The 26,480-nt window shown below is 41.1% G+C and overlaps 1 protein-coding gene across 1 annotated transcript in view; it reads right to left on the bottom strand.

Annotated features, from left to right (window-relative positions):
• GADL1 (glutamate decarboxylase like 1) overlaps window positions 1–26,107 on the bottom strand; it is a 255,563-nt gene extending 229,456 nt beyond the window's left edge. Inside the window, exon 1 of the mRNA XM_066584886.1 lies at window positions 25,899–26,107. Coding sequence (XP_066440983.1) covers window positions 25,899–25,941 — 43 coding nt within the window. The 5' untranslated portion in view covers window positions 25,942–26,107. The remainder of the gene's footprint in view (window positions 1–25,898) is intronic.
• Between the last annotated feature and the right edge of the window lie 373 nt (window positions 26,108–26,480).

Genomic DNA, 26,480 nt, shown 5'->3' with positions numbered 1-26,480 from the left:
GGATGCCCTCTTTCCCCCCTATTATTTGTCATGATAATAGAACCATTAGCAGAAATGATAAGAATGTCTCCTGCAATCAAAGGTATCCCAATCGACTTGAGGCAACATAAAATTGGCCTCTTCGCCGACGATGTTCTTATATCCCTAACCGACCCCCTAAACTCTCTACTACAAATTGAACATGGATAAATCCCAAATCATGAGCTTCAATATAGATAAGAGATTGAGAGAGGATATCCAGGGAGAGTTTCCTTTTCAATGGAAATCGGAAATTCCCTACCTGAGGATCAAACTTTGCAGCTCCGCATCAAAAATCGTCCCGCTAAACTTAGACCCCCTCTTCTCTTCCCTTAAGGAGGAATTGGAGAAACTTGGGAAAAGAGAACTTTCATGGTTTGGCAGAATAGCTCTTTACAAAATGTTAATTTTACCTAAAATCTTATACTTCTTTTGCACACTGTCCCATCCGATTCCTCAAAGCACAATTGCCAATTTTCAAAGGCAATTACTAAGTTTCATCTGGAATAACAAAAAAACGAGATTAGCAGCCTCCATCTAATATCTACATAGGAAACAAGGTGGCCTAGGAGTTCCAAACCTTCAAGCATATTACAATGCAACCATTCTAAACCAATCCTGGATTTGGTTAAGAAATTCACAGGTCCCATCTTGGTATCACATAGAAAAATTCAGAAACCAAAATAAGACCTTGGGCTCTCCTATTAAAGCTTTAACTCTAGGTATCCTATACCCGGAAACTTTGCCTCTTCTTCATACACAAAACCTCTCTCCCTTAATGCTAACTACTCTTCCCTGCTGGAATCTTCTAGCTCACAAATTTAGACTGCTTCAAATAGCCCGCCAACAGATCTCCCTTTGGAGGTCCTTTCTTATTTCATACAAGACCCAAATCTTAAAGAGTGGCTCAGAAAAGGGATCAGTTCCATATCTGATCTTCTAAACAGAGGTAGACCCCTTACCTTCCAGGACATTAAAGCTAAATTCAATTTGTCTAATAAAGAAGCCTTTAATCACATAAAAATATCTTCTTTCCTACAAAGCTCTCATTTGGAGAGGTGCTCTTTCCCAGAGGAGTTGGATTCCCTGTTCCATAAATCCACAAACTCTCAAAGCTCCCTAACAAAAGTATTCTATAATATCACCTCCGCTAACATAAACTACACAAAAAAAGTACAACTATTAAATTGGGAACATGACCTGCAGAAAAAAATTAATACGAAACAATGGGTGAATGCCTTTGAGAGAGCAAATAAAGCCACCTTATCAGCCGGCCTTCTCCAAACTCACTACAAAGTTTTATCTAGGTGGTATTATACCCCCACAAAATTAGCTAAATGCTTCCCAAATTTCAATAAAGAATGCTGGAGAAATTGTGGCTGTGAAGGCTCACTCTATCATCTATTCTGGGATTGTCCCAAAATCAAAAACTTCTGGAGGGAAGTATTCAATTCCATCCAAATCATCACAGGAGTGCGCCCTTCCTACACCCCTCAACTCGAACTCCTGCTCCTGGACTGTGACTCTCTCCCCGTGGATAAAAGAAAATGGATATGCCACTTCCTTCGCGCCGCAAAAAATATCATACCAAGAAAGTGGCGAGAAGTCTCTCCCCCTACTCTGAAGGACTTGTTGGACTTAATTTCAGACCACCATTACTATGAGAAAATGTATGCGAAGAACAACAACTCTCTCCCTAAATTCAACCTCGTTTGGAAACCTTGGCAGCAATTTGAGTTAAATTGTTTGAGTTAAACTGTTTGCTTTAAATATCATTATACCTACTTAATGCAAATCCCCATTTGGTTATAATTGATAATGTTATCATCAATCTCTAAATGAAAAGCGCTACAATAACCAACGAATAGCATATTACCATACTTCTGTAATACTTTATAAAACAATGTATTGAGCTTCATGTATACATTCTTGCTATCATATTAGCTGTATGTCAATTTCTTGTATGCACGCTTTCATATAAAACCAATAAAAAATACTTTGGAAAAAAACAAAAAAACAAACAACAACAAAAAATACACCACCTAACAGGCACTGACAGCCCCAAACAATTTTCTGTAGTATTCAGGCAGTGCTTCCTGGTCTGGGGTTTGAAAAACCCCGCCTCCAGGAAGTGCTGGCTCTGATTGGCTCTCGAGTGCCGTGGCTCAGCCAATCACTGCAGCGCTCGATGAACCAATCACAGCGCTGGTATCACTATTGCCCGTGACAAAGAGGCCTATAAGGTAACGGTTCCCATATGGGGTTTCCCATGTCAGGGACGATGGCCCTATTTGCCATGTAGGGTTGTGTAGGATGTCATCAGGGCTAGTTCATACATACCTTTGCAATATTGAATGAAGCTTTTTGTATGTTTTGTTTTTTTTTGCTTTAATACGGTATACTGTCCTTCAATCTACTACATTTCAAATGATGTTTTCAGTCGTGTATTTTTACAGTGATTGATATTTAAATACGGCTTGTCATCGTTTATTATACTGACATCTACATTCTAATAATTCTTTACAGGCTCATTATTAGCACAGCAAATGATTTTGAAAGAAAGATCATTTTTGATCACATCAAATGAAATAACATTATTCATCGACAAATGAATTAAATACAGCCTGTCATCAGTATAAATGCTCCCGCTATCTGGCGGGCAGGTTTACTTCTGCTTTTCCTTTAGTTTGTATCTAGTGATTTAAGTTTTATACACAAAGCAAAATAAATACATAAATAAAAGTTTTCTGTTCTTGCAGGCTTTGAAAAATCTATATGAAAGGATTTATGGAATCATGTCATAGATACATGATAGAAGATCTGACTAGTGAAGTTTATGATCTCTGACCACCACTGCTTTGCAGACTGAGGACTTATTCACAGGGTATTTGCTCAGGTATTTCGGCACATTTAACCCTTTCCAATCCACTGTCTGACCTCTGAAGACATTATGATTTAAGGCTGTACAGCTCCGATGCTGGAAGACATTTATCAGGGTGCTCTTACTGTATATTGCCAGCCTCTCTGCTGTCGGAGTCTATCCAACATGTCACCTCATGCAGTACTGGCTTTAGCCAGCATATAGCGCTGTTGTATAACGGCAGAAAAAGAGTAAGCTCCCTAGGAAAACCATCATACAAATTGATTGGAAAGGGTTAAAAGTTGCTTATAAAACACGATTGGATTTCAATGGCTTCATTCATACGAGTGTTTCTGATGGTGCCATGCGCCACTTACTAATACAATATAATAGAGTGAAAAATATTGGAGTTGTAAGTACACAACTACTGTTTTAGGACTTTTGATGACGTCACAGTCATTGTTGACATGCGTGTGTCACACACACATAGAGATCTGCTACATGCGCGAGTCACGCACACATATCTCTGCTGGTTTAGTATCTGCTGATCTCTGCTGGTTTAGTATCTATGAGGACGTCACAGTTATGTGCTCAGGGGTGGAGCTAAGAGACTGACTGATCACTTGGCGGTGACATCACAGGTCCCTTTCAGCACACGGCTGCTGTCATGCTCTACATGTTATCGCTTAGGACCGGTGATGACGACCCCGTCATGTGATCAGGGACAGAGCATGTAACGCACTCAATCACAGACAAGTGTTCGCTAGCACTTTGATTTCTGTTTCTGAAAATGTAAAGTAACATTCTAAATACATTGCTATTGGCTTCAATAGCCTTTCATGCTATGTCCTATAATAGTAAATAGAGATGAGCGAACGTACTCGTTTCGAGTACTTACGCACCCGAGTACCGCCATTTTCGAGTACTTCAGTACTCGGGTAAAAAGATTCGGGGGGCGCCGGGGGGTGGGGAGAAGCGTGGCGGTGCGGGGGGTAGCAGCGGGGAACAGGGGGGAGCCCTCTCTCTCTCCTTCTCCCCCCCACTCCCCACTGCTACCCCCCGTGCCGCCACAGCGCTCCCCGAATTTTTTCGCCCGAGTACGGAAGTACTCGGAAATCGCGGTATTCGGGCGAAAAAGGGGCGTGGCCGAGCACGTTCGCTCATCTCTAATAGTAAACCATAAACAGTGTCATAGGGCCAGGTGACGAACTTCACCAATGTGAACATGCATCTAGAAGATGATTTTGACAGATTTTTTATTTTGACAAAAAATATGACCGAAGACAGAAGGTTTGCTCTGGTGGGAAATTTAAGATACTCAGGATCAAGCATATACATAATATATAGTATCTATCTATGTGTTAAGGTGTGTGCTTATGAGGAACAGATATGGTCAAGCCAAGCTGTATCCTGAAAGACAAAGACCTTGTTTCCTCTACAAAGTCAAGCAAATTCTTGATACACTATCCTACCAAAAGTATTTGGATATCCTTATCAGTAGAATGGATTGTGTCTTATTAGCATTTCATGTGTTCCAAGTCATGCTACATAAGATGCAAACCCTTGGAGGTGCCAGTCATAGTTTGTGATGGGAACTGCATACTATTGGACAAGTCGTCCATCATGAATGCACCAGTCCATCTATAATAGTGTGAGGCGCATCGTTATTGGACAGTTGAGCAATGATGAACAGTCTTTTGAGTGAAGAATCACATTACTCCATCTTAAAATCAGATGGGTGTGGAGGATGCCTGGGGAACATATTTTGCCTGAGTGTGTTGTGCCATCAGTTCCAGGTTCCATTATGGTCATGGGATGTTGCATGATCTTGGTTCGTTGCTTGTAGTGGCAAGGACCATGAACATGGAGGTCTACCCTGACGTTCTATAGTAATGTGCTGCCAACAATATGGCAATATTCTGGAAATGGTGAGCAATGCAAGAGAATGCACCGTGTCACAAATCCAATGCTGTTGAACATTTGTTTGAGGGTATGGATGTTCCAAGATTGGTCTGGCTGCACAGAGTCACTACCTGAACCCCTTTGAACATCTTTGGTACACACTGGAATGTCGGGTCAGGAAATATGAACAGCATCCAACTTCTTTGAGCGAACTGTTTGCGGAATGAATGGAAGAAAATACCAGCTGAAGTCCATCAGACATTAGTAGAAAGTATGCCACGGAGAGTATCCAATGTCCTTAGGGCCAAAGGGGCCCCACTAAGTATTAACATATGTTAATCAATATTCCTTTTGATATTTGCTCAGGTGTCCAATTACTTTTGGAAGGATAGTGTATGCTGTATAGAGATGGCATTACATATAATGATGCTGCTTAATGGATATTCTTTAAGATGTCTTCATCATGAATGGTAGGTCAGTCAAGTGAGCCATTTTCCACTTATTAAGTAATATCCCTTGCTCTTCACAATAAGGATGGGAAAGGTTCATATTAATTTAAATCTATATTTAAATGTTCCTGCATATCATTTTGTAAGGCGCATAGTGTTAGAATTCGGAATCCAACTAGAACATGTACAGAGCAACAGGGGACTGTGTCTACATACTTGTCCTTGAGAGATCCCGCATGGACAAGCTTCATTAAATTGAAACTAGCTCAGAACATAGCGGTGGATTTACATTAGTAAAGAATCCCTTTAAATTTACCTTTCTGGTACAACTTGGGAAAAATGCAAAGTGAATAAATCTAATGGATGCAATGGTCTCTTTATGTCAGTACCGTTTTTTGTAAATCTCCACAAATTCCCTTTAATTATAACTTTTAAGTTATGAATAAGGATGAGCGAGTATACTCGCTAAGGCACTACTCGCTCGAGTAATGTGCCTTAGACGAGTATCTCCCTGCTCGTCCTTAAAGATTCGGGGGCCGCCGCGGGGCGGGGAGCTGCGGGGGAGAGCAGGGAGGAATGGAGGGGAGATCTCTCTCTCCCTCTCTCCCGCTCGCTCTCCCCCGCAGCTCCCCGCCGCAACTCACCTGTCAGCTGCGGCGCCCCCCGAATCTTTAAGGACGAGCAGGGAGATACTCGGCTAAGGCACATTACTCGAGCGAGTAGTGCCTTAGCGAGTATACTCGCTCATCCTTAGTTATGAACATACCGAAATTTTAGCCAACAATTAAAGATTATTATAAAAATTGCAAATATGGAAGTCTATCTTTTGCATCTTTCTACATTAAGACAACTTAATAGCTTTATTCTCCACCACAGATATCCCTATGAATTTCAGTAAGTGACAAACTAAGCTGATCAGCATTGCAGACTCAACATCTATAACTCATACTTGCTATCTCTGAGAAGGGATATAAGGGGGACTCTGAAAACGGGCTTACAAAGCAAGGTTTTTGTCCTTATGTCAAGCATAGGACACACTCTAACATATAACATTTGAATGATAAATAGTTCATATGACCCCAAAAAAGTCCACCCACCAGACCCTCTGAACAAACAGATTCTAAACCAGACCTAATGCATAAATACAGATCCCCAATAAATACAGACACTTCCAGACCCCTAAATAGATGCAAACTCCCTCAGCCCCCTCAGAACTCTTAAAGGGAATCTGTCATGACCTTTAACTCCTTAACACTATAGGACATACAGTTATGTCCTGCAGCATTGGGCTGTGTATGAAGAAAGATTGCACTGTTTCTTACAAACGGCAATCACCCGCAACAGCTCTGATAAGCCCCGTGGCTTATCTGAGCTATTAACCTTTTAAATGCCATTGTCAATTCTAACAGCAACATTTAAATCCTCTGCTGATGTTCTGTGGTTCCCGTACACCCCACCTCCCCCCCACACAATGAGATCGCGGGTTGCCATGCAGGTGTCATGGCAGCTGGCGGCCTTCTAAAAGGCCCCAGGGCTGTCATAGTAGAATGCCTATCAAGCCATGCCCTTGGGGTGGCTTGATAGAATGCCTGTCCAATTGCAGTATGATGTAATACTATGGCAATACATCATACTTCAGGAGCGATCGAAGCATTGCATGTTCATGTCCCCTCTGGGGACTAAAAAAAAGTAAAAAGAAGTTTTACTAATTATTAAAAAAAAACAAAAGGTAATAAAAAATTAAAAGAAAACTTCTTTGCCATATTTATAATACTAGAATCTAAATAATAATACAAAAATACATATTTGGTATAGCTGCGTCTGTAAAAGTCCGATCTATCAAAGTAAAGCATTATTTACCCACACAGTGAACGTCATCCGAAAAAAAAGAATTCCCGGCGCTTGCAAATAGTGGCAAGGGGCGGAGAGGGGGTGGGAGCTCAGTTCCTACTCCTGGCTCTTCCATCCCCCTCCCCCTGCAGACAAGGACACCGTATATCGGCTCAGCGTGAAAACCGAGCCTATATACGGTCGTCTGAATCCACCCTCAGGATGTGCTGCTGGGATCTGTTGTACTACGTACTCCTAGCAGCACAGCTACAGTTGGTTGAGGGTTAATTGAGCTGGCTAGGTGTGGTACTTCCTGCTAGCCAATCTCCTGGGTCTGTACTCACATATAAACCCAGCTTCTGGTCAGTCTGGCTGGGTCCCCAGGGTGAGCAGTCATGTTACTTCTGTGTTCTGTAACTTATATCAGTTATGTTCAGCTTGTTCCCACTCTGATCTGTGTTTGCAAGAAGGTCTGTGTCTCTGCTTCCAGTATGTCAGTTGGTGGATCCCTGACACAGTTCCCTATGTCAGCCTGGTTGGCTGTCTGTCTATCCCCTGGTATGAGGACATATAGACTTGCTGTGATTTCCATCTGTGTGCATGTGAGCTCTGAGTGGAGCCTGTCTGGCTGTCACTATAGGCTGTAGTCTGCTGTATTCCTGTTCTGTCCTGTTGCCTGTCCTGTTTGCAGCCTGCTGTGCCTTGTACTCTGTCCTGTTCCTGTTGCAGTTGGCTCCTTGCCCTGGTCATCTGTCCTGTTGCTAGCTTGTTGTGCCATCTGTGACCTGCTGGTTCGTGTCCATTTGTACGTTTAAATTCTGTCAGTTTTGTGTTTGCTTGCTGTGTGTCCTGCTATCTGTGTCCTGTCCTGTTGCAGCGTTCTGTGTGAACTCTGTCCTGTTCTGCTGGACTCCTGGTTAGTGTAGGGACTAGCTGTATAACCAGGAGCCGTGAAGTGGCCTGCTAGCTTCCACGTCTTGTACAAAACATCAACTAACACCTGGTATTTGTATTCAGCTTATCTGTTGCTAGTGGTTGCGTTTTGTATGCTGTGTATTCTGGCTCTGCGTGTCCTGCTGTTCTGTCCCTGTCCCTCTCATGTGGCATGTGAATGCGTCCTGTTCTGGTGTGTGGCTCCTAGGAGCAGCTAGGGCCCAGTCCTGAAGACCGCTGGGCCGCCCTTTTATTGGGGTGATGTCCCCGCTTAGGTAGGGCCACGTCATCTTCCCATGTAGCACAGGGTCAGTTTGCTTGAAATCCTTGTGTAACCCTGTGTGTTCCGGTCCCTTTTTGGTCATATCGTGTGAGCCCCTGTGCTTAGTTTTGCCCACCCGATCGTAACAGTCATATGTACTGCAGAGTGGTACCAACGGAAACTAGAGGACTTCCCGCAAAAACTGAGCCCTCATTCAGCTATGTCTATGAAAAAGTAAAAACATTATGGAGGTCAGAAGATGGCGGCAGAAAATAATTTTTGTAATTTGGTATCATAGTAATAATCATACTGACCCATAGAATAAAGTTATCAGGTCATTTTTGTTGGAGTTTGTGTGCCGTAGAAACAAGACACACCCAAAGATGGCAGGATTTCGTTGTTTTTTTTCCATTTAACTCCACTTTTAAAATTTTTTTAGTACATTATATGGCACATTAAATAGCACCATTGAAAAATACAACCTGTCACGGAAAAAAAAACAAGTCCTCATACAGCGATGTTAATGGATAAGTAAAAGTGTTATGATATTTTAAAAGGGGGGAGGAAAAAACAAACATGGAAGAAAAAAAAGGCCACATCCTCAAGGGGTTAAGCCCCATAAACTACGTTATGGGGCTCAAGTGTCATGTTCAGGGAGCAGTGTTTTATACTTAAAGGGGTTGTCCCGCGGCAGCAAGTGGGTCTATACACTTCTGTATGGCCATATTAATGCACTTTGTAATATACATTGTGCATTAATTATGAGCCATACAGAAGTTATAAAAAGTTTTTTACTTACCTGCTCCGTTGCTGGCGTCCTCGTCTCCATGGTGCCGACTAATTTTCGCCCTCCGATGGCCAAATTAGCCGCGCTTGCGCAGTCCTGGTCTTCTGCTCTCTTCAATGGAGCCGCTCGTGCAGAATGCAGGCTCCGTGTAGCTCCGCCCCGTCACGTGCCGATTCCAGCCAATCAGGAGGCTGGAATCGGCAATGGACCGCACAGAAGAGCTGCGGTCCACGGAGGAAGAGGATTCCGGCGGCCATCTTCACAGGTAAGTATAGAAGTCACCGGAGCGCGGGGATTAAGGTAAGCGCTCCGGTAAGCTTTCTGTACGTCCCTGCATCGGGGTTGTCTCGCGCTGAACGGGGGGGGGGGGGGGGTTTGAAAAAAAAAAAAAACCGTTTCGGCGCGGGACAACCCCTTTAATGGGTGCCCCATTCCAGCGCTGTGTCGCCATGTAGTTGGTGCAGCACACAGAGTGACTCTTTTAGCCTGTTCTGGGCAAACACTCTCAAAATAAGATGAATGGGAGAGAGTGCAGAAAAATGGCATGCTATATGTGTGCTCCAACTTCATGGGGGCATAGAACTTAAACGTGTTGCTTGTTGATTATGAAACTCTGACTTCCTAACCTTCGAGCCCCATAATATAGTTCATGGGGCTCAAAAGTCAAGACAGGTTCCCTTTAAACCAATAGTGAGCACAGAATAGGATCCCTAAAAACACAAATATAGACCCCAAAATAGATGTTATTGATAAAGAGACCAATCCAGAGCCTCCTAATGCAGACCACCTCTAATAAAGGCCCCAGACCAGAGGCTCCTTAATACAGACCACACAACTCCCTAAATACATATTCTAGATAAGATCTTCCTTAACACAGACCCAAGATCAAATATCCTTCAAAACAGATCCAAGACCAGACCCTCATTAATACAGACCCCAGTCCAGACCTGCTATTAATACAGGCCTCGTAACTGATGGCACTAATAAAGAACCTCAAACTAGCCTCCAATGTATATGGACTTCAGACCAGACCACTCTTTTATATAGACCTCAAACTAGACCCCTTCTTTATTCCGGCCAACCCATCTTTCTAAAGACCCTTGAGCAGACATACAGTTACTATCTCTCCGTACTTCTCTTCGAGGTGTTAGCCACAGGAAAGAAGAGTGCGGGAAAACGTAATGATGGGCATGTTTTTAAAGTTACGGCATCCAGATTTGCCTATTCTACTGGTCGTTGTGGAGCTCTCACTTTTCAGGAGCCTTCGGAATATTCCAAGAGAGTTGGTATTACACTATAACTGGTGATGGGAAATATACATTTTAGTAGGTCCCCACCTCTACAAGGTTTTCATCACAAACTGAGGCATCCACTAAGATTTTGTTAAATAATTGTTAAAGCAATAATTAAAATAGGACTTGTGAATTAACACATAAAAGCTAAGCGAGCTACATATGACCTGCTTGAGATGTTCCATAATAAAGCCGATTAAAAGGTTTACACGCTGGAAACACTAGATCGTATGAATTATAGTGGAACAATTAAGTATATAATAGATTCTTGCTAAGAATGCCTGAAATAAATGTCCTGGAAAATGGATGCTTTGACCTCAACATTAACTGGTAATTGTCTAAGAAAGGGAGATGCAAAGGCAGCTTAAAATAAGGTAAATTAAGTGCTCAGTTCTGGTGCCATTAACACCTTGAACTCCTGAGCAACTCAGTTCAACAGTGGCTTGGGAATACTAATAATGAGTGCAATTGGCCACCTACATTATAAGGCTGAACCTTACGAGAATTGTTTTTAGCTAATGGAGTAAATCGGGTGTAAATTCTCAACAATTGCCTTTTTGTTAAGACAAATTCTAAAGAGTCCAGAAACATAACCCCTTACTACCATTATTCATCCATACAGCTAGGATGAATGCACTAAAGGAGTATACTATATTTAATGTTGCAGTAACTTAATTTGTTAATCCTGAAACTGCAACTATTTTCCCCAGTTTTGGTAATGTATTTCTGCTTATATATACACACAAGACTTCGATAGTGGATTTTAAACAAGTCATTGATTCAATAGCCCTCGTCCATAATAAGGTTAGGTCTTGAATATTTAAAGACTGGTAATTATTAGGAAATTGTATAGTACCAGTGTTTCTGGTGGTGCAATGCGCCACACAGCTCTGCTACATGCATATCACACATACAGTTCTGCTACATGCACATCACACACACAGCACTGCTACATGTACGTCACCCACGCACACAGCGCTCCTACTTGTATGTCACCCACACACACAGCACTGCTACATGCACGTCACACACACATTTCTGCTACATGCACGCCACACACACACAGCACTGCTACGTGTACATCACATACAGCTCTGCTACACACATTCTTCATACAACAGGGATCAAAAGCAGCACAGCAGAGTCCTGCAAACACTGATAACCCCCCGGTCATTTGATCCCCAGACTCCTCCCACACAGGTGATTAATCACATGATGGTGACATCATCACAGGTCCTGTAAGTACACGGCTGCTGTAGGTCTTTATTAGTATTCCATCCTCTACAAACCCCATCAGTTGCTATGGAATACTAATGAACAACTAGCTGGACAGCAGCTGTGTGCTTACAGGACCTTTGATGACATCATCGTAATGTGATCGGGGGGGGGAGCATGTAACTCGCTCACTCGGGATGAAGGACCTTTGATGACGTCACAGTCATGTGATCAGGGGCAGAGCATGTAACTCACTCACTCACGGACGGACAGGTCGTCATTAGTATTTTGACTAGGGGTATTAATAGCATGGTTTTGATGTTATATTATAATTTATTGAATTGGAATTGTCTAATTTTGGGAATACTGTAAGCATTGTGGAGCGGTGACTTATAGACCTAGGGTCCATTTAGATGAGCCAATGGCTTGTTCAAACGAGAAATCATTCAGTCGTTCACATTCGCCGTATAAGTGAAAAAGAGGGACTGAACGATCGCATTTAAACTGAACGATAAGTGAACGAGCAAATTATGATTATTATGCCTGCAAAAAATAAACAACACACTAAAAGTGAACGATTATTGTTGTTCGTTCGGTCGCTGGCTGCATTTAGATTGAACGAATATCGTTCACTTTCACTTGTTTGAACAACTTTTTCAAAAGGGCCTTAAGGCATGGGCCACCCTGTAGCACTACAGAATGATGTGAACTTTTAAGGGTGGCTTCACACGAGCATAACTTGCTGCATGCCACCCGCATGAGACAGTCACGTGGCACACAGCAAGTATGCAATGAAGCTGTGTACCAGCTGCATGCCACCAATCGCCATGCACTATCTTCACATGTAAGCACACGTAATACGCGCCAAGATAGAACATGCTGCAATCTTTATTATGTGTGTATATGTGTGTCCCAACATGGGAGCTTATAGCAGATTGGTACAGCGTATTATGTGTGAAGGAGCCCTTAGAAGCAGTTGCAGTCCGAATGAATCCATTGAATTCTATGCAATCTCGTGAACTGCAGCTGTCACTCAATAGCTGAAATCAATCAGCAGCAGTACAAGAAGTGACAGTGTAACCCTATCCTAAAGGCTTTTTAATGTATGAAATAGTCTATTAGGTAATTCAGAGTTAAGTGAGAGTGTGTCTCCCATTCAGGACTATTAATTGGGGTGAAGAAGGGTGAAGAATAGCTACAAAGAGCTTCTTTCACTTTAGAGGATCCCATTGATTTCAGTCTATGATTTCGGTCTGTGTAATGCTTCATTTCCCCTGTGGTGACACTACAGGAAAATTGAATGCTTGCACTCACATTCCTGTGTAGATTACAGCTTCTTGCTGAAGGTCTCAGTAGCAGGATCAGCTTGCCATCTTGGAACTCTTCAAGCAGAAAAGAATTGTCCAACGCGGACAACCGTTATTTGTAATCAAGACTGCTTGTACTACTGATTATACCTACTGCAGTATTAAAGGTAACTTCGCCGGGAAATTATTTTAGTCTGCATGTAGCTCTTACATAGCACAGTTTGTGACAGTGACTAGAAGCCTCTACCCTTAACGCTATATGACATAAGTTTACATCATGGCAGCATGGCACTTAATACACCAGGATCAGAAATGAGCCTGCGCCATCCCACAGCGAGAGCTGTCTGCTACTGACAGCCGGCCTCCCGCTGCAACATCAGAGATTGGTGAGAACATTGATCTCTGCTGTTGATCCCCTACATGCTGTGATCTATGGAAATCGCGGCATGTAAAGGGTTCATAGTGTGCCTCCTCTGTGACGTCATCGGAGGGCCGATGGGTTGCCATGGCAACATGACGCCAGATGCTACAAAAAATAATAATTTTGGCATTGGCGTAATCGTACCAACCTACAGAAAAAATGTATTATGTCATTTATGCTGCATAATTAATACTGTAAAAAAAATTGGCAAAATTGATGTTTTCTCTCCCTGCTCTGAAAAAAGTTAATAAAAGTTTTACAATACATTATATGTACCTAAAAATGGTACAAATGAAAACTACAGTTCGCTACACAAGAAAAAGAAGCATTCATAAAAATAGAAAAATTATAGCTTTGTGGCAATGAAAATTTCCCCAAATGGTTGCATTCTTATGGCATATGTGTATTACATTAAGTTAACCAAGTTAGCCAAGTTAACTGGCTCCTTAAAGGGGTTTTCCGAGTTGTTGCATTTTTATTTTTGTAAAATCAGTTTGCCATGCTAAAATGTAACAAATAAGCATATAGCCACCTCTTTTTGATCCACGCTGTGTCCCGTGCTGCTGTTCTGGATATCCCCTCTGACATCATGTTTACAGGCTGCAGCAGCCAATGACAGAGCTCAGTGCTCAATTGCTGAGCTCTGTCATTGGCTGCAGTGCCTGTGTTGTCCCGTAAGCTGGGTGGGACTGCAGCCAGTACATTAACAAGCAATGGAGGACCAAGTACCACTGCGGAACACAGGAAAGAGGTGACTATTTGTTTATGTAATTTTTATAGCATGGGGAACTAGTTTTACAAAAGAGCTACAATCCCTTTAAGGAACTGTTCCTATCAGTGTTAGAGGCTCCAAACAGTTTCATCTCTGACTTCTATTAAAATATAGGATGAAAAATAGTACTGCATGTAGTGCTACTTTGCTCTATAAAATGCTGGATGACGGAAACCAAACAAATCCCATTATGGTCAATGAAGTATGTTTGGTGCCGTTTGGTTCCATCATAAGATGGATCCATTCAACCACTGGTTGCAGTTTTTCTGATCCCATAACAGAACAGGAAAAGGGAACCCCTTAGCATGAATATGAATGAACCCAAAACAGCAATGGGTTATGATGGGAACTCAAGTAAGCATAAAGACCAAGATAATTGCTATATCCACACTGACCGGAAATATTTTTTGTGGTATGTTTATTGCAGGCTAAATTCTTCTGAGCCTTCTAAAGAAAACCTCTAGGTATAACAACAACTACTTCTCTCTCATACAACCACGGGTGTGTAATAAGAGCACAGGGCCCTCAGGGCCAGAGCAGACTCAGGCCACAATTTCACACTAGGTGATGGAGTAGAAAAGAACCAAGAGACTGGCAGTCCCAAACCAATAAGTCTTTACTTCAGCGGCAACTTGCTTAGGGATACAACTGTTTCACCAGCTTAGTAGTTACAACTGATTCCCATGCATAAGCATTACACTTCTTTAAACACAGGGCACACAGTTGGCGGTTAACACTGTACAAGATGACAGTTGGCATTTCTCTCTTGGGTACTGCAAATGGTTTCTTCTCACTGGTTTACTCACTGTTTGGATAACTGGACAGTCCATGTTTTGTGCCACCACTTCCTCCTTAGCTACTCACATTAGTATAACTCACATTGGTATCACTAAGACTGCTCGCTCTTGGCTGGCTACCCTATCCATTCCAACTGTCCCATTTACATCACTCATGCTAGGCCTTTTGCCCTTGGATAGCATTCCACATTGCAATGCAAACCTCAACAAGATAAGGCAAATCAAAACGGTCAGTAACAACTGTCCGGTCAGGAGATAGCTGACCTCAGTTTTGCTGATGCAATGGTGCCTTTCTCTCTTTTATCCTCACTCTTCTTGGGGATCATTGAGGATGCTCTACACATTCGTCCTGTCAACAACTCTTCAAATGCCACAAACTGCTTTAATATCTAGGCCTAAGCCCCATCCACGCACAGTAACACTTGCAACATCAGTGCACTTGAAAGAAGCTTTCTTATATGGCTATACATTACATTATGCTTATAGCTAGAGTTAGTTAACATAAATTATAGACCTATTTATGCATTTTGTATTGCTCATAAGCCACCTGAAAGTTTGGTTTGCATTCAGTGAGTCAATTTATATATTACTAGGACCAGTCTTTCTGGTGGTGCAGTGCGCCACTTACTAATATGATACAGTGAAAGGGATTGGAGTTAGTCAAAATATTTCTGTACAAGATTTACAAACTTCAGCTGCTCACTGAAGTGAAATTGTGGCTTGTCGCTGTGTTATGTAAGCTACATTAGCCTCACAACGGTGTTGAACTCTCCGTGGTGACATATTTGTACGACAATTATGGCTTGTTCCAACATGGGACAACATTCACAATTAGATGAAGGCTATGTATGTATGTCTAAATTTGTAAGATATCATTTATTGGACTCTCCACACAGGTGTGCAGCTGTCTCACAACCAGCTACAAACTGCCAGACTGAGTACTACTGTATCCATAACACCTGATGCTCCCGGGGTTTGTGGTGGATGTAGTTTGCCCATAATCCCTCATTTAGTGCACAGTGATGAAGGACATGTGATGACGTCACCATCATGTGATCAGGGGCGGAGCTCAGAGCCCTGGTGACTGATCACATGATGGTGACATCATCACATATAACACACAGTCACTCATCACACACAGACTGGTAGTCGTTAGTATTTTGAGAAAGAAGCTTTACTGGCAATTACCTGATAAGCCTCCAACAATGGAATTTGCAAAGATTTTCTAACATTTTATTTTCACTTTGTAATTATGGGGTACTGAGTGCAGAATGATGGGGAAACATCTTTTTTTTTTTCATTTGCACTAGGCCTCAACAAAATGTAAGAAAAAAAAAGTAGAAGGGTCTGAAAACTTTCCGAATGCATTATATATACAGCAAACAGTTATCTCAGAGTTGAGTTCTTGTTTGGGCACAATTGATTTCACATGGGGACTGCAGATAAAGCATTACAAGAAACCGTTAAGTGACACATTCCCTTGTACAGTGTCTATATAGATTTTAGGCTAGTGACATGCAGTTAACAGTAAGCAGCCAGCGAGATGACACATACATAACTGTAGAACACACTGAAGCAAATCTGGGCAATCAGTTAGTTTTGCCCTTCACTGATCATAGAAGCAACCTCTATGCCCTCGCTACACTGCGGTAACGCCTATCCGGGCATTTCAAAGTCTTCTCTGTGTACTTATCTATTTCATCCTTCTTCTAAAGATCTCAGTTATTCTTATCCATGGCCGCCTTTTCATTCCTACTCTGATTGCTGTATTACAAGTATATAATAAGTTCACCTCCAACAGTAGTACTGTACAAATACCTTCTCCAATATTCCAGAATTCCAAGGCTACAATATATACAGCATCCTCTGTTATTCGCATTGCATGCATAAATCAATGTAATAAAAGTTGAGTTAAAATAATCCTGACATTTATACAGTTCAATTTATTCAATACCGGATAATGGGCATTATGTATTTTGAAGTTGTCCTCAAAATGCCATGTTTTATAAACTGATCGCATCCACTAAATGGAATGCTCTGCAGTTTCTGTCATTGAATGGACTGTTCTTCCAGTATTATAGTAACTTATTAATGTCATCAGTCATGAGTGATTGAAAGTATGAAATATAACTTTGCTGTAAGCATGACTTAACTATTCTAATGCTGTATATTATTATCTTCCCACTATTATCCACATAGAAATATAAAGATAGATGGCTTTAGCTTCTCTGGATATAAATATTCTCGCAGTCCTTACTATGTGTGCATTTAAAGGCAAACTCCAGTCAAAGATAAAAATTATCATTCCATTGGAATTCTCTTTTTGGTGCTCTTTGAATCTCCGTGTCATGCTTGCCCCCATTAGCTTTGCAGCAGACATAACACAATTTGGAAAGTTTGCCTAATCTACTGTAAATGTGGTTTTGCATTTTGCTATTATTAATTCTCAGTGTGGTTTAATTAACTTATATTACTCTATTCTATTCCATTGCATATTTTCTGAAATAAACTAGGTTCCCTGTACCCTCTTATTTACTGCTGTCTGCACCCTGTTTCTCGTTTTGTAATTCTGATTTTCAGCTGGTCTTCTGCTGCCCTGCTGTTTGCAATCCACTTTCAGACAGGGAATGTGTTGCAACCACTGGCGTAACTATAGGGGATGCAGGGGATGCGGCTGCACCCAGGCCCAGGAGTCTTAGGGAGCCTATAAGGCCTCTCTTCTCCGTATAATCCAGTACTGTGAATAAAGCGTTATAGTTGGAGGCCCTGTTACAGGCTTTGCATTGTGGCCCAGTAGCTTCAAGTTACACCTAAGGGGTTAAGAGAAGTTGGGGGGCCCCAAGACAAACTTTTGCACACAAGCCCATGAGCCTTTTGCTACGTCCATGGTTGCAAGCCTACCATTCTGCCAGTAGTTCACTGTCCTGTACTTTTTTTCCCTCGCTCCCCATACTGCATTGATCTGTCTCTGGTCCAATCAGCAAGGAGGTAGTATCTGAATGTCTACTCTTCTGTTGTCCTAGGATGATTGCCAGAGCTGGGAATTCAGCTGGAGAGGCTGTAACAACAGGATAAGCTATAATTGTAAAGACTGCATACATTGTGTCTGTAGACCTGTCAACCTGGGTGCCTATGAGCAGTCTGTAATGTAGCCCCTCTCCCACAACTAAAAAGAAAACCTTCCAGTGACCCAGTAACTACAGAAGCTCAACACCTAACAACAGACAATGAATTGCAGATGAGTTGGAAGGGAGACCCCTAGTGCTAGCTACTTCAGCCTTGATTTACAGTGGTAGAGCAACAGAATTTTAAATAAACGTATATTACAATATTGATGAGACAAACACAACTTATTAGATGAACAGAAGTTGTTTGAAAACTTTGTGCCCCTCTGAAGTGACCATGTTGTTCTCTATAAAAAACAACAACTTCAGTGTACCTACAGAATGTATAATTAACATATCTGATGTCAACTATACATAACATACCATGTATGTTAACTATACATTGTGCATGCTTAATGACATTTGTACTGTGAGCAGGAGGGTCACTTTAATCTAGATAGCACAGTTAAAGGGATTTTCTGGGAGTTGTGAAAATGTTTTCAAAGTCAAAGAAAGGGTTAAAATTAAAACTAAAAAAACAAAATTCACTTGTTAAATGGTCCCCTGGTCCAGTGTAGCTGCTCCTGCAGCAGTCACATGCCATCCTTTGTTATGCGGCAGCCAATCGCTGGCTTCAGCAGTCATGAGTGCATGAATGCCTAATGAACATGGATACCAGTGATTGGCATGTAATGTGAGCAATGAACAACACATAACAGTTGCAGGAGCTTCCAGGAACCGAAACAGTTGCATTGGATCGGGGGCTATTTAAGCCGTTTTATGTACTGCTTATTTTTGTATTTTAGCCAAGTCTTGCTCTTAGAACTCCCGGAAAACTGTTTTAAAGATTGATTTTGAAATGCAGTAAATCAGAAGTGCACAAAGATTACTTGTTTAAAACTGCACTATTTCATCAACTTTCCTCCATCAACTCTGCAGTAACAGATTCTCCCCTTTTCCCTTGCTGCAACACATTTCTTCCCACTCAGGACATTTATCTCGTCTACGGAAGAACATTGCCCTTTTCATAGCATATTTTCTCGATTGTCACTTGATGCATCTAAGGGCACAATGAGATGATGACATGATGAACAAATTCTAAAAGCCTCTGAAAACCAATATGAGCAGACACCTTGTGCTCTAAATATTATGAGCCGCATTAGTCAAAAGAACAGGATTTCAGGAAATTGCTTGCAAAATGCAACACTCCGAGGAGGAGATGATGAGCACATTTGTGAGAAGGCTGAATTCGGACTCTATAAACAGGTTGTAGTAATGGAAATAAACTAAAAGGTTGGACAATCAGATGTCCATTATATGGACAAATAGACATGACCAAATGTAAGAATTGGCTCTACATATGTGGCCCTTTAAAAGTCTCAGTTTGTATATTATTGGTGATTCTGGTCATGTGAGAAGATGACTTTATGACAGACATTTAAAGTTTCTAGAATTGAATGGGCAAAAGCACCACTGAAAACAAACATTATCTGAGATTCGCTAAATGCTATACCAACTATGGTGGCATGTCATTGCATGTGATGCCTGACTCTTTAAGTTAAAGGGGTTGTCAAGAGTTCCGACTTACTAATATGCATTCATCAGTCAGGATCCCCTGTTGCGCCACTGAATACCCCAGTCACATCACAGAGGAAGCTGTGCCGTTTCCCACCCTTGTTGGTGTTGTGTCATCCTCATTCGAGTCATTGCAAGGGGCAAATTGGAGTAAGTACGACAAGCTGCAGAGGTCACATGATCACTGATGATGCAAGATGGCTAAACTGGTTAGCCATGTATGACGGAGGATACGGCAGAACTGCAGAGGTGGCAGGAGGATGACAGAATTTGATATTTTTCACTGTGTGCTAAAAGACCTAGCATTGCCTCCATTCCTGAAGTTTGGAAGCAGCACGGTTGTCGGAACGGGATGATATACAGTTGCAATCAAAATTATTCAATCCCCATTACAAATTATGTTTATTATCAACATTTACAAACTTTCAGCTTTTTTTTAAAGTTTTTTTTGCAATCAAACAAGAACAATTTAAATAATCCAATACAGCTACAGTGATATAACAAGTTCTTTTTCCAAATTCAACCCAAAATTTCACTTTTAATGACTACTGCAGTCTGAGTAGTCATTAAGAGTGGCCAGCATCCTTAGTACTTTGTAGAGTGCCCTTTTTGCTTTTATCACCTGCTACAAGCATGATGCATAACCAGACCCCAGCATCTGGCAGCGTTCCTAAGGAATCTTAGCCCATTCCTCTTCGGCAGTGGCTTTCAGTTCAGCTATATTCTTGGGTTTGCATGCTGCAAGTGCCTTCTTCAAATCCCACTAGAGATATTCTTTGGGGTTCAAGTTAATGACTGTGATGGAGACTTCAGAATCTTCCACAACTTTTTCTAAAACCAAGCCTCAGTGGACTTTAAAGTAGACTTGGGATCATTGCCCTGTTGGAAGATCCAATGATACGCAAGCTTCAGCTTCCTCACAAAAGGAATTACTATTTCTCCTGGTTCTTGATTGAATCTATATTCCCCTCCACATGCTACAGATTTCCAATGATTATGGAAGCAAAGCAGCTCCGGAGCATCATCTACATATGCTTCATTCTTCGTCTTCCAGAAATACTGCTGATTCATAGGCCCAAAAAGTCCCAGTTTTGTTTCATCGTTCCATAGAACAGAATTTCAAAATTTCTGTGGCATATTTATAAGGTTTTAAGCCTAATGGAACAGACATTTCTTGTGTCCTTTGGTCAGTAGACATGCATGTCTTGGAGTTCGGGCATGAAAACCTTCAGCATTAGTATGCGTCTAAGGGTCCTTTAACACAGGACGTCTTATCAGGTGCAGATGCTACAAAAGTTGTCCCATAATGATTATTCCTGTGCTTTTACACAGCAGCAAGCATCGCTAGTGAATGGAGGCAGAGTGGGCCAGAGATCACTCCAGCCCACCTGCTTCCATTCACAATAAGCAGGCAGTTGTTCATAAGTGACCGACTACCTGTTTACATGGGCCAATCCCTTGTTCTGTTTTCTACATGCAAACTCTGAACAATGAGTAGGAAGTGAACAAATTCTCATTCGTCGTTTTAGTTGGGGTATGCATTTACACTGAACGATAATCATTCCGATTTCTGTCAAAGGCAGGTATCTGAACAGTTTATCGGCCCATATAAAAGTGTCCTCACTGAGAAAATGGAAAACTCAGTGCCTGCTACCACCTAATCTTGCTGAAGTTCTTTTACTCCATGGTTTTTGATCACCTGTCTTCACCTGTCTGGTTGCAGTCAGTGATAACTTCCTCTTTCTGCAATATCCAGGTAGTGTCCCATTAACTTTGAACTTGTGAACTATGCTTTCTAACTTATCTATAGGAATATCAAATGCCTTTGCTATCTTTTTTCTATTACTTTCCTTGTTTGTTCAAGGCAATGATCTCTTTTCTTAACTTTTTGGACCACTCTTTTGACTTAGCCTTATTAGTAACGTGCAAGCTGTTCTAATTAAAAGTTGCATTGTGTTATGTTACTGTAGTTGTGTTGACTTATTGAAATTGTTCTTGTTTCATTGCAAAAAAAAAAAAAAAACAGATAAAAGTTTGTAAATTTTCCAAATAAACCCAATTTGCAATGGATGGATATAGGGAGGGTGATTGAATAATTTTGATTGCAACTAAAAGTCCTGAAAAACATCTATATTTTTACTGTTAACATGTATGGAGAATGTGTTCATAATAATAGCAGGGGTGTGGGCATTTTTCTTTTTTGCTACCTTTCCAGATAACACTTTTAGGTTATTTATATAAATTAAATGAAAACAATCAACTATAATAACAATATGGGCCAGTTTGTGCTGTGAATACATAAAAGATAAGGCTAGTTAAGACAGTTGTGAAACAATCAATTTTTATTACCTGTTCTATGTCCTATAAATATGACTGGTGGGGGCTTCACCACTGAAACCCCTCTGATACTGAGAACAGGGTCCCATGTCCCCCATTCTTCCTCACTGCAGGCTCCCTACACCCCCCAAAAAGAAAAGGGGAGTGGCTGGAGTGGCATTCATTCATTTTCAGTGGGACTGCCACTTGTATTTGGCTATTTCTATCAGCCCCATTGAAATGAATGGAGTGGAGCCGCGCACACATGACTGCTGCATCATTAAAACTCCACGTCACTGCAGATTGGTGCAGTAAGCCCACAATGATGAGAAGGGGGGGAGGCATGGGATTCTCGTAACCAGGATCAGTGTTTGTCTCCTCTGTAAGACAGACACCAATCAGACTTTTATCACCTACCCATAAGATTGATTCAAGTCAATTGTGGTACAACTACTTTAATAATACGTTTCATGATTGCTTGCCAAATGGAGATAATCCATAGCCGAAATGTAAATTCCAATATTAAAAAAAAAATGATTATACGTGTGCAAAAAATTCTCTTACCAGGCCATTTCAAATTACATTCATTCTAGTGTATGAGAAAGTGACTTTTCTTCTAAGATGCTTAATTAAGATATTCATAATCTGCTGTCTAATTTGTACTGATTAAAAATCCATTGGGTGAAATTATTCTCATGAAATAAACAAGTGGAATTACAAATAGCTAAGAGGCTTTTATATGAATCTAAAGTCATTATATGACTTCAACGGACCTCACATTTAAAGATGAAATAGTAACAACCATAAGCAATCTTTTTTTCTTCAAAAACTAAAATAAGATCTCATGAAATGAAACAATTTTGTCCATTTTGGTTTCTAATCAGCCTATTAGTGCTTCACTACATACAGCAAAAACAATTGTACACATAGCAGTTACACAAAGTAATGATTTGTGAAGACATTCTAAACGTTTAATTGATTTTAATGAGTTTATCTTTAAAGGGGTTTTCCAGGAATACATATTCATAGTCTATCATTATAGCCTCCAACCCTTGGAAACTCCATTATCAGTGAAGCATCACAAATCAAGTTTGTTCAGGCACATCACCATGTTTATGTATGTGGCAGTGCCTGGTACTGAAACTCAGCTGCATTCAAGTGAATGGAGTTTAAGGTACTTTTAGATGGGATGACTGCCAGTCGCTTAAGCTCTTAACAAGTGTCCCAATGACTAATTCTCATGTGCTTTCACACAGGAGCAACAGGTGTTCAATGAATGAAGGTGGAGCATGCCGGAAACCTCTCCCGAACGCCCACCTCCATTCATTGTGAATAGGCAGGCGTTCATAGAAGAATGCCTCTTTACTCAGAGTGAAATCGCTTACTAGTCATCTAGTTTCAGTGAGCTGAAACAAAGTGACCAGCCACTAATGAACCATCTCTCGCTCACTACCCTGTCGGGTCCCACAATTACATGGGACTACTATGGGTCAAAATCGACTGTTTGAGCAATTTTTCTTTAGTTGGACCATGTAAAAGTACCCATAGTTTTGAATTGTCAACACTTCCAGGCACAGATATAGTATATGTACAGAAGAACATATATTTCTGATGGAAGTGTTTTACTTGTTAGTGAGGGTCAGTCCTCCATACCCTAAAATAAGCCAGTCAATGTGTTTTTTTTCCAGAAAACCTCATTAGAGCTGTATCACATATAAAATTATGCCAGTTCTTCCAAGACTAGAAAAAAATAGTCTTTGCGTCCAAACTAGCAGATCTTCCCAGTACATTTTAAAATGTCTCACACTATGACAGCTTTTAGCCTCAAAACTTAAAGGGATTGTGTCATGAAGAGAACTTATCCACTAAATAGAGAATAGTTGTCTAATCTGTGGGTTCTGACCACTGAGACTCCCACACATCACAAGAACAGCGGGGCTTTAGTGTCCCCAAATGAAAGGAGCAAGAGTTACACACATGCACTACCACACCACTCATTTCTATAAGTCTGCTGGAGATAGTCACGTATAAGTACTGGGCTATCTCTGACCCTCCTACAGAAATAAATGGAGTGGTAATGCTCATTCATTGAGGGACAGTTGGTACCCCTGTTCTTGTGATTGGTAAGGGTTCACGTTATTGGATCCCCATACCCTATGGATAGGGGATATGTTTTTATACAGCACAACCCCTTTAACTTCTAATCTGGCTATCCTGAGCAATCAGAGCTTTTGCAGGCACCGTCTGAAGTCTGATCCTGTGGGAATGTAGGCTGCTGTAGTGAGCCAAAATCTGCATTTTATTCCCAGCCCAGCACCTGTCTCTCCTGTCCCATAATCTACAAAGGCACTGTGAGGCTCATACACTTGTATGGGCACCATATTACCCAGAGGTTGTGTGGAGCTGCAATAAGGCTGAAGTTTACTACCAGGACATTCTTTGCTTGATTAGTAAACTGTATTGTCATTGCCCTGCACTACATTTGGAAACTATTAAATGTGAGAAGCTTTTGTATAATATCAGTTGTTGCATAAAATAAACTATAAATGTATCTACAATTACATCCTGCAAGTTCTAACAGTAGAGATGAGCAAACTTTTCAAAAGTTCAGTTTCGCCAGTTCACCACATTTTGTCATAAAGTTCAGCTCTAATAAGTTCAAACTGAACCAGAAGTTCATGAAAAAAACCTTAAAACTATTGAACACTGCCTAAAGACTCCTGACACAACAATGATAGTCGTGGTCCTTCAGTAGACGTTCTGTTGCCTTGCAATGCTGGAGACCTAGGTTCAAATCTGACCAAGGACAACATCTGTATGGAGTTTGTATGTTCTCTTTGTGTTTCTTCTTCTTCTTGCAGTGGTGGCTGTGTGGTTAACACTATTGCCTTGACAAATTCCATACAGATGTTGTCCCTGGTCAGGTTTGAACCTAGAACTGGAGCACTGCAAGACAACAGTGCTAACCATGAAGCCACATCCATTGAAGAACCACCACCACCGTTTCAGAGCTCTTAGACAATGTTGAATAGTAATTTGAGGGGCTTTTATTAGATTCTGGTTCAGTGGACACAAACTGTCCAAGATTTGGGCTAAAGCTGAACAGAAGTTTTAGCAAAGTTTGTGGTTCACTTAACACTATCTAGCAGTACAAATACAAACATTCATGGGCTACAAGTGTGTAGCACAGAGTACGAAATCACTAAAGGATTTGTCACAATTATCATTCATTCTTAAAGGGGTAAACCAACTTACAATATCTAGTATATGGCAATGAGTATGAACTCTGCTACTTTCAATAAACTTTTAGTTACATTTGAAAAGCCAAATATTTAGTATTTTCAATATACTGATTACATGTAGCACAATATTACTTGTGTATCTATTTAGCTCAATGATTTCAATAATATTATACATGTTGGTCTTAGATTCTTTATAAACATTTTCTCTTGAATCGCTACAAACTTGCCACTGAAGGTTTCAATCAGAGAGAGACAGACATCTCTGGATCAGAAACCTTAGATAGTTCTCAGCTAGGAATTCTTGACCTCAATATTAACCCTTAGCCCAGCAGTGACAGCTTGATTTCACGGCTTATACACTATGTGGATTATACAGGTATCTAGGGAACTAGGTCAAATGATTGTATTCATTTCCTAAACCCTTACGACAACAATACAGCCCTTGCATTCTCTAGCTATACATTCCTTGGCTATACATATCATTTTAATGCATGCATTTTACCATCTTTGCCTACGATGAAATGTTTTCATGAAATCTGCACTTTGATAAAAGTTAGTTCTTTCTCAAGTCAGTTCAGCTGATATTCAGAAGAGATTCCTCTCCGTATTATCTACTGCAAATCATAATAACAAGTTCTGAACATGAATGGAAGGCAATAAACATGCATACAATAACCAGCCGGTTCTAGGCACACTACTGAGAAAACAAATGATTCCTAATGTCATTGGGAAAACAAACTTATATATGGATGTAAGCTGCTGCATGCTGCCTAATGAACTGATGCTGGAAGGATAGAGAGAAGCACAGTCTGTTACCCTCCATCTGCCCGGCAGTGTGTATATTCTGGCTGCTGATCATTGTGGCCTCTGGACGTTGAAGGTGACTTCTTCCTTGCTTCGCCTAAGGGCTCCCCAAATGAAATCCCAGTCCCAGGGGAAATCACTGCGGGTGTTCACTGCACAAGTGAATAATTTACAGGTGTCTGGTGTCAGTGTCCCTGTCTCCACCCTGGCTTTACTCTGTCCTGCGGCTGCAGCTGCTGCCTCAGAGCTTCTCTCCAATAGCAAAGCAGGGCATCTATTAATACAAATACCAGCTGGCCCTTATCCAGTCTTTACAGAATGGGAGAATAAAAAAGCTGAGACCAGATGGTCAGGAGGGAGGGACAGCACTTAAAGCTATAATGCACACAGCATTGCCCCATGCTAGACTGACAAGTTGCTACTTTGGAATTCTTGCAGTGCAATAACTCAATTCCAATGCTAAAGGACTGACTCAATTAGACATATCCCGAGAGAATGTTTAGAAATGCAGATTTCTATCCTACCCTGCAATTGCAATAGCATTTTAATTTTGGATGAACAGAAATGTATCGCCTTTGCATTACTGAGCAGTGG

This window comes from Eleutherodactylus coqui, chromosome 12 (genome assembly GCF_035609145.1).
Source record: "Eleutherodactylus coqui strain aEleCoq1 chromosome 12, aEleCoq1.hap1, whole genome shotgun sequence".
NCBI classification, from domain to species: domain Eukaryota; kingdom Metazoa; phylum Chordata; class Amphibia; order Anura; family Eleutherodactylidae; genus Eleutherodactylus; species Eleutherodactylus coqui.
Note: the sequence above shows the minus strand (reverse complement) of the source record. Positions and strands in the feature narration are given on the sequence as shown.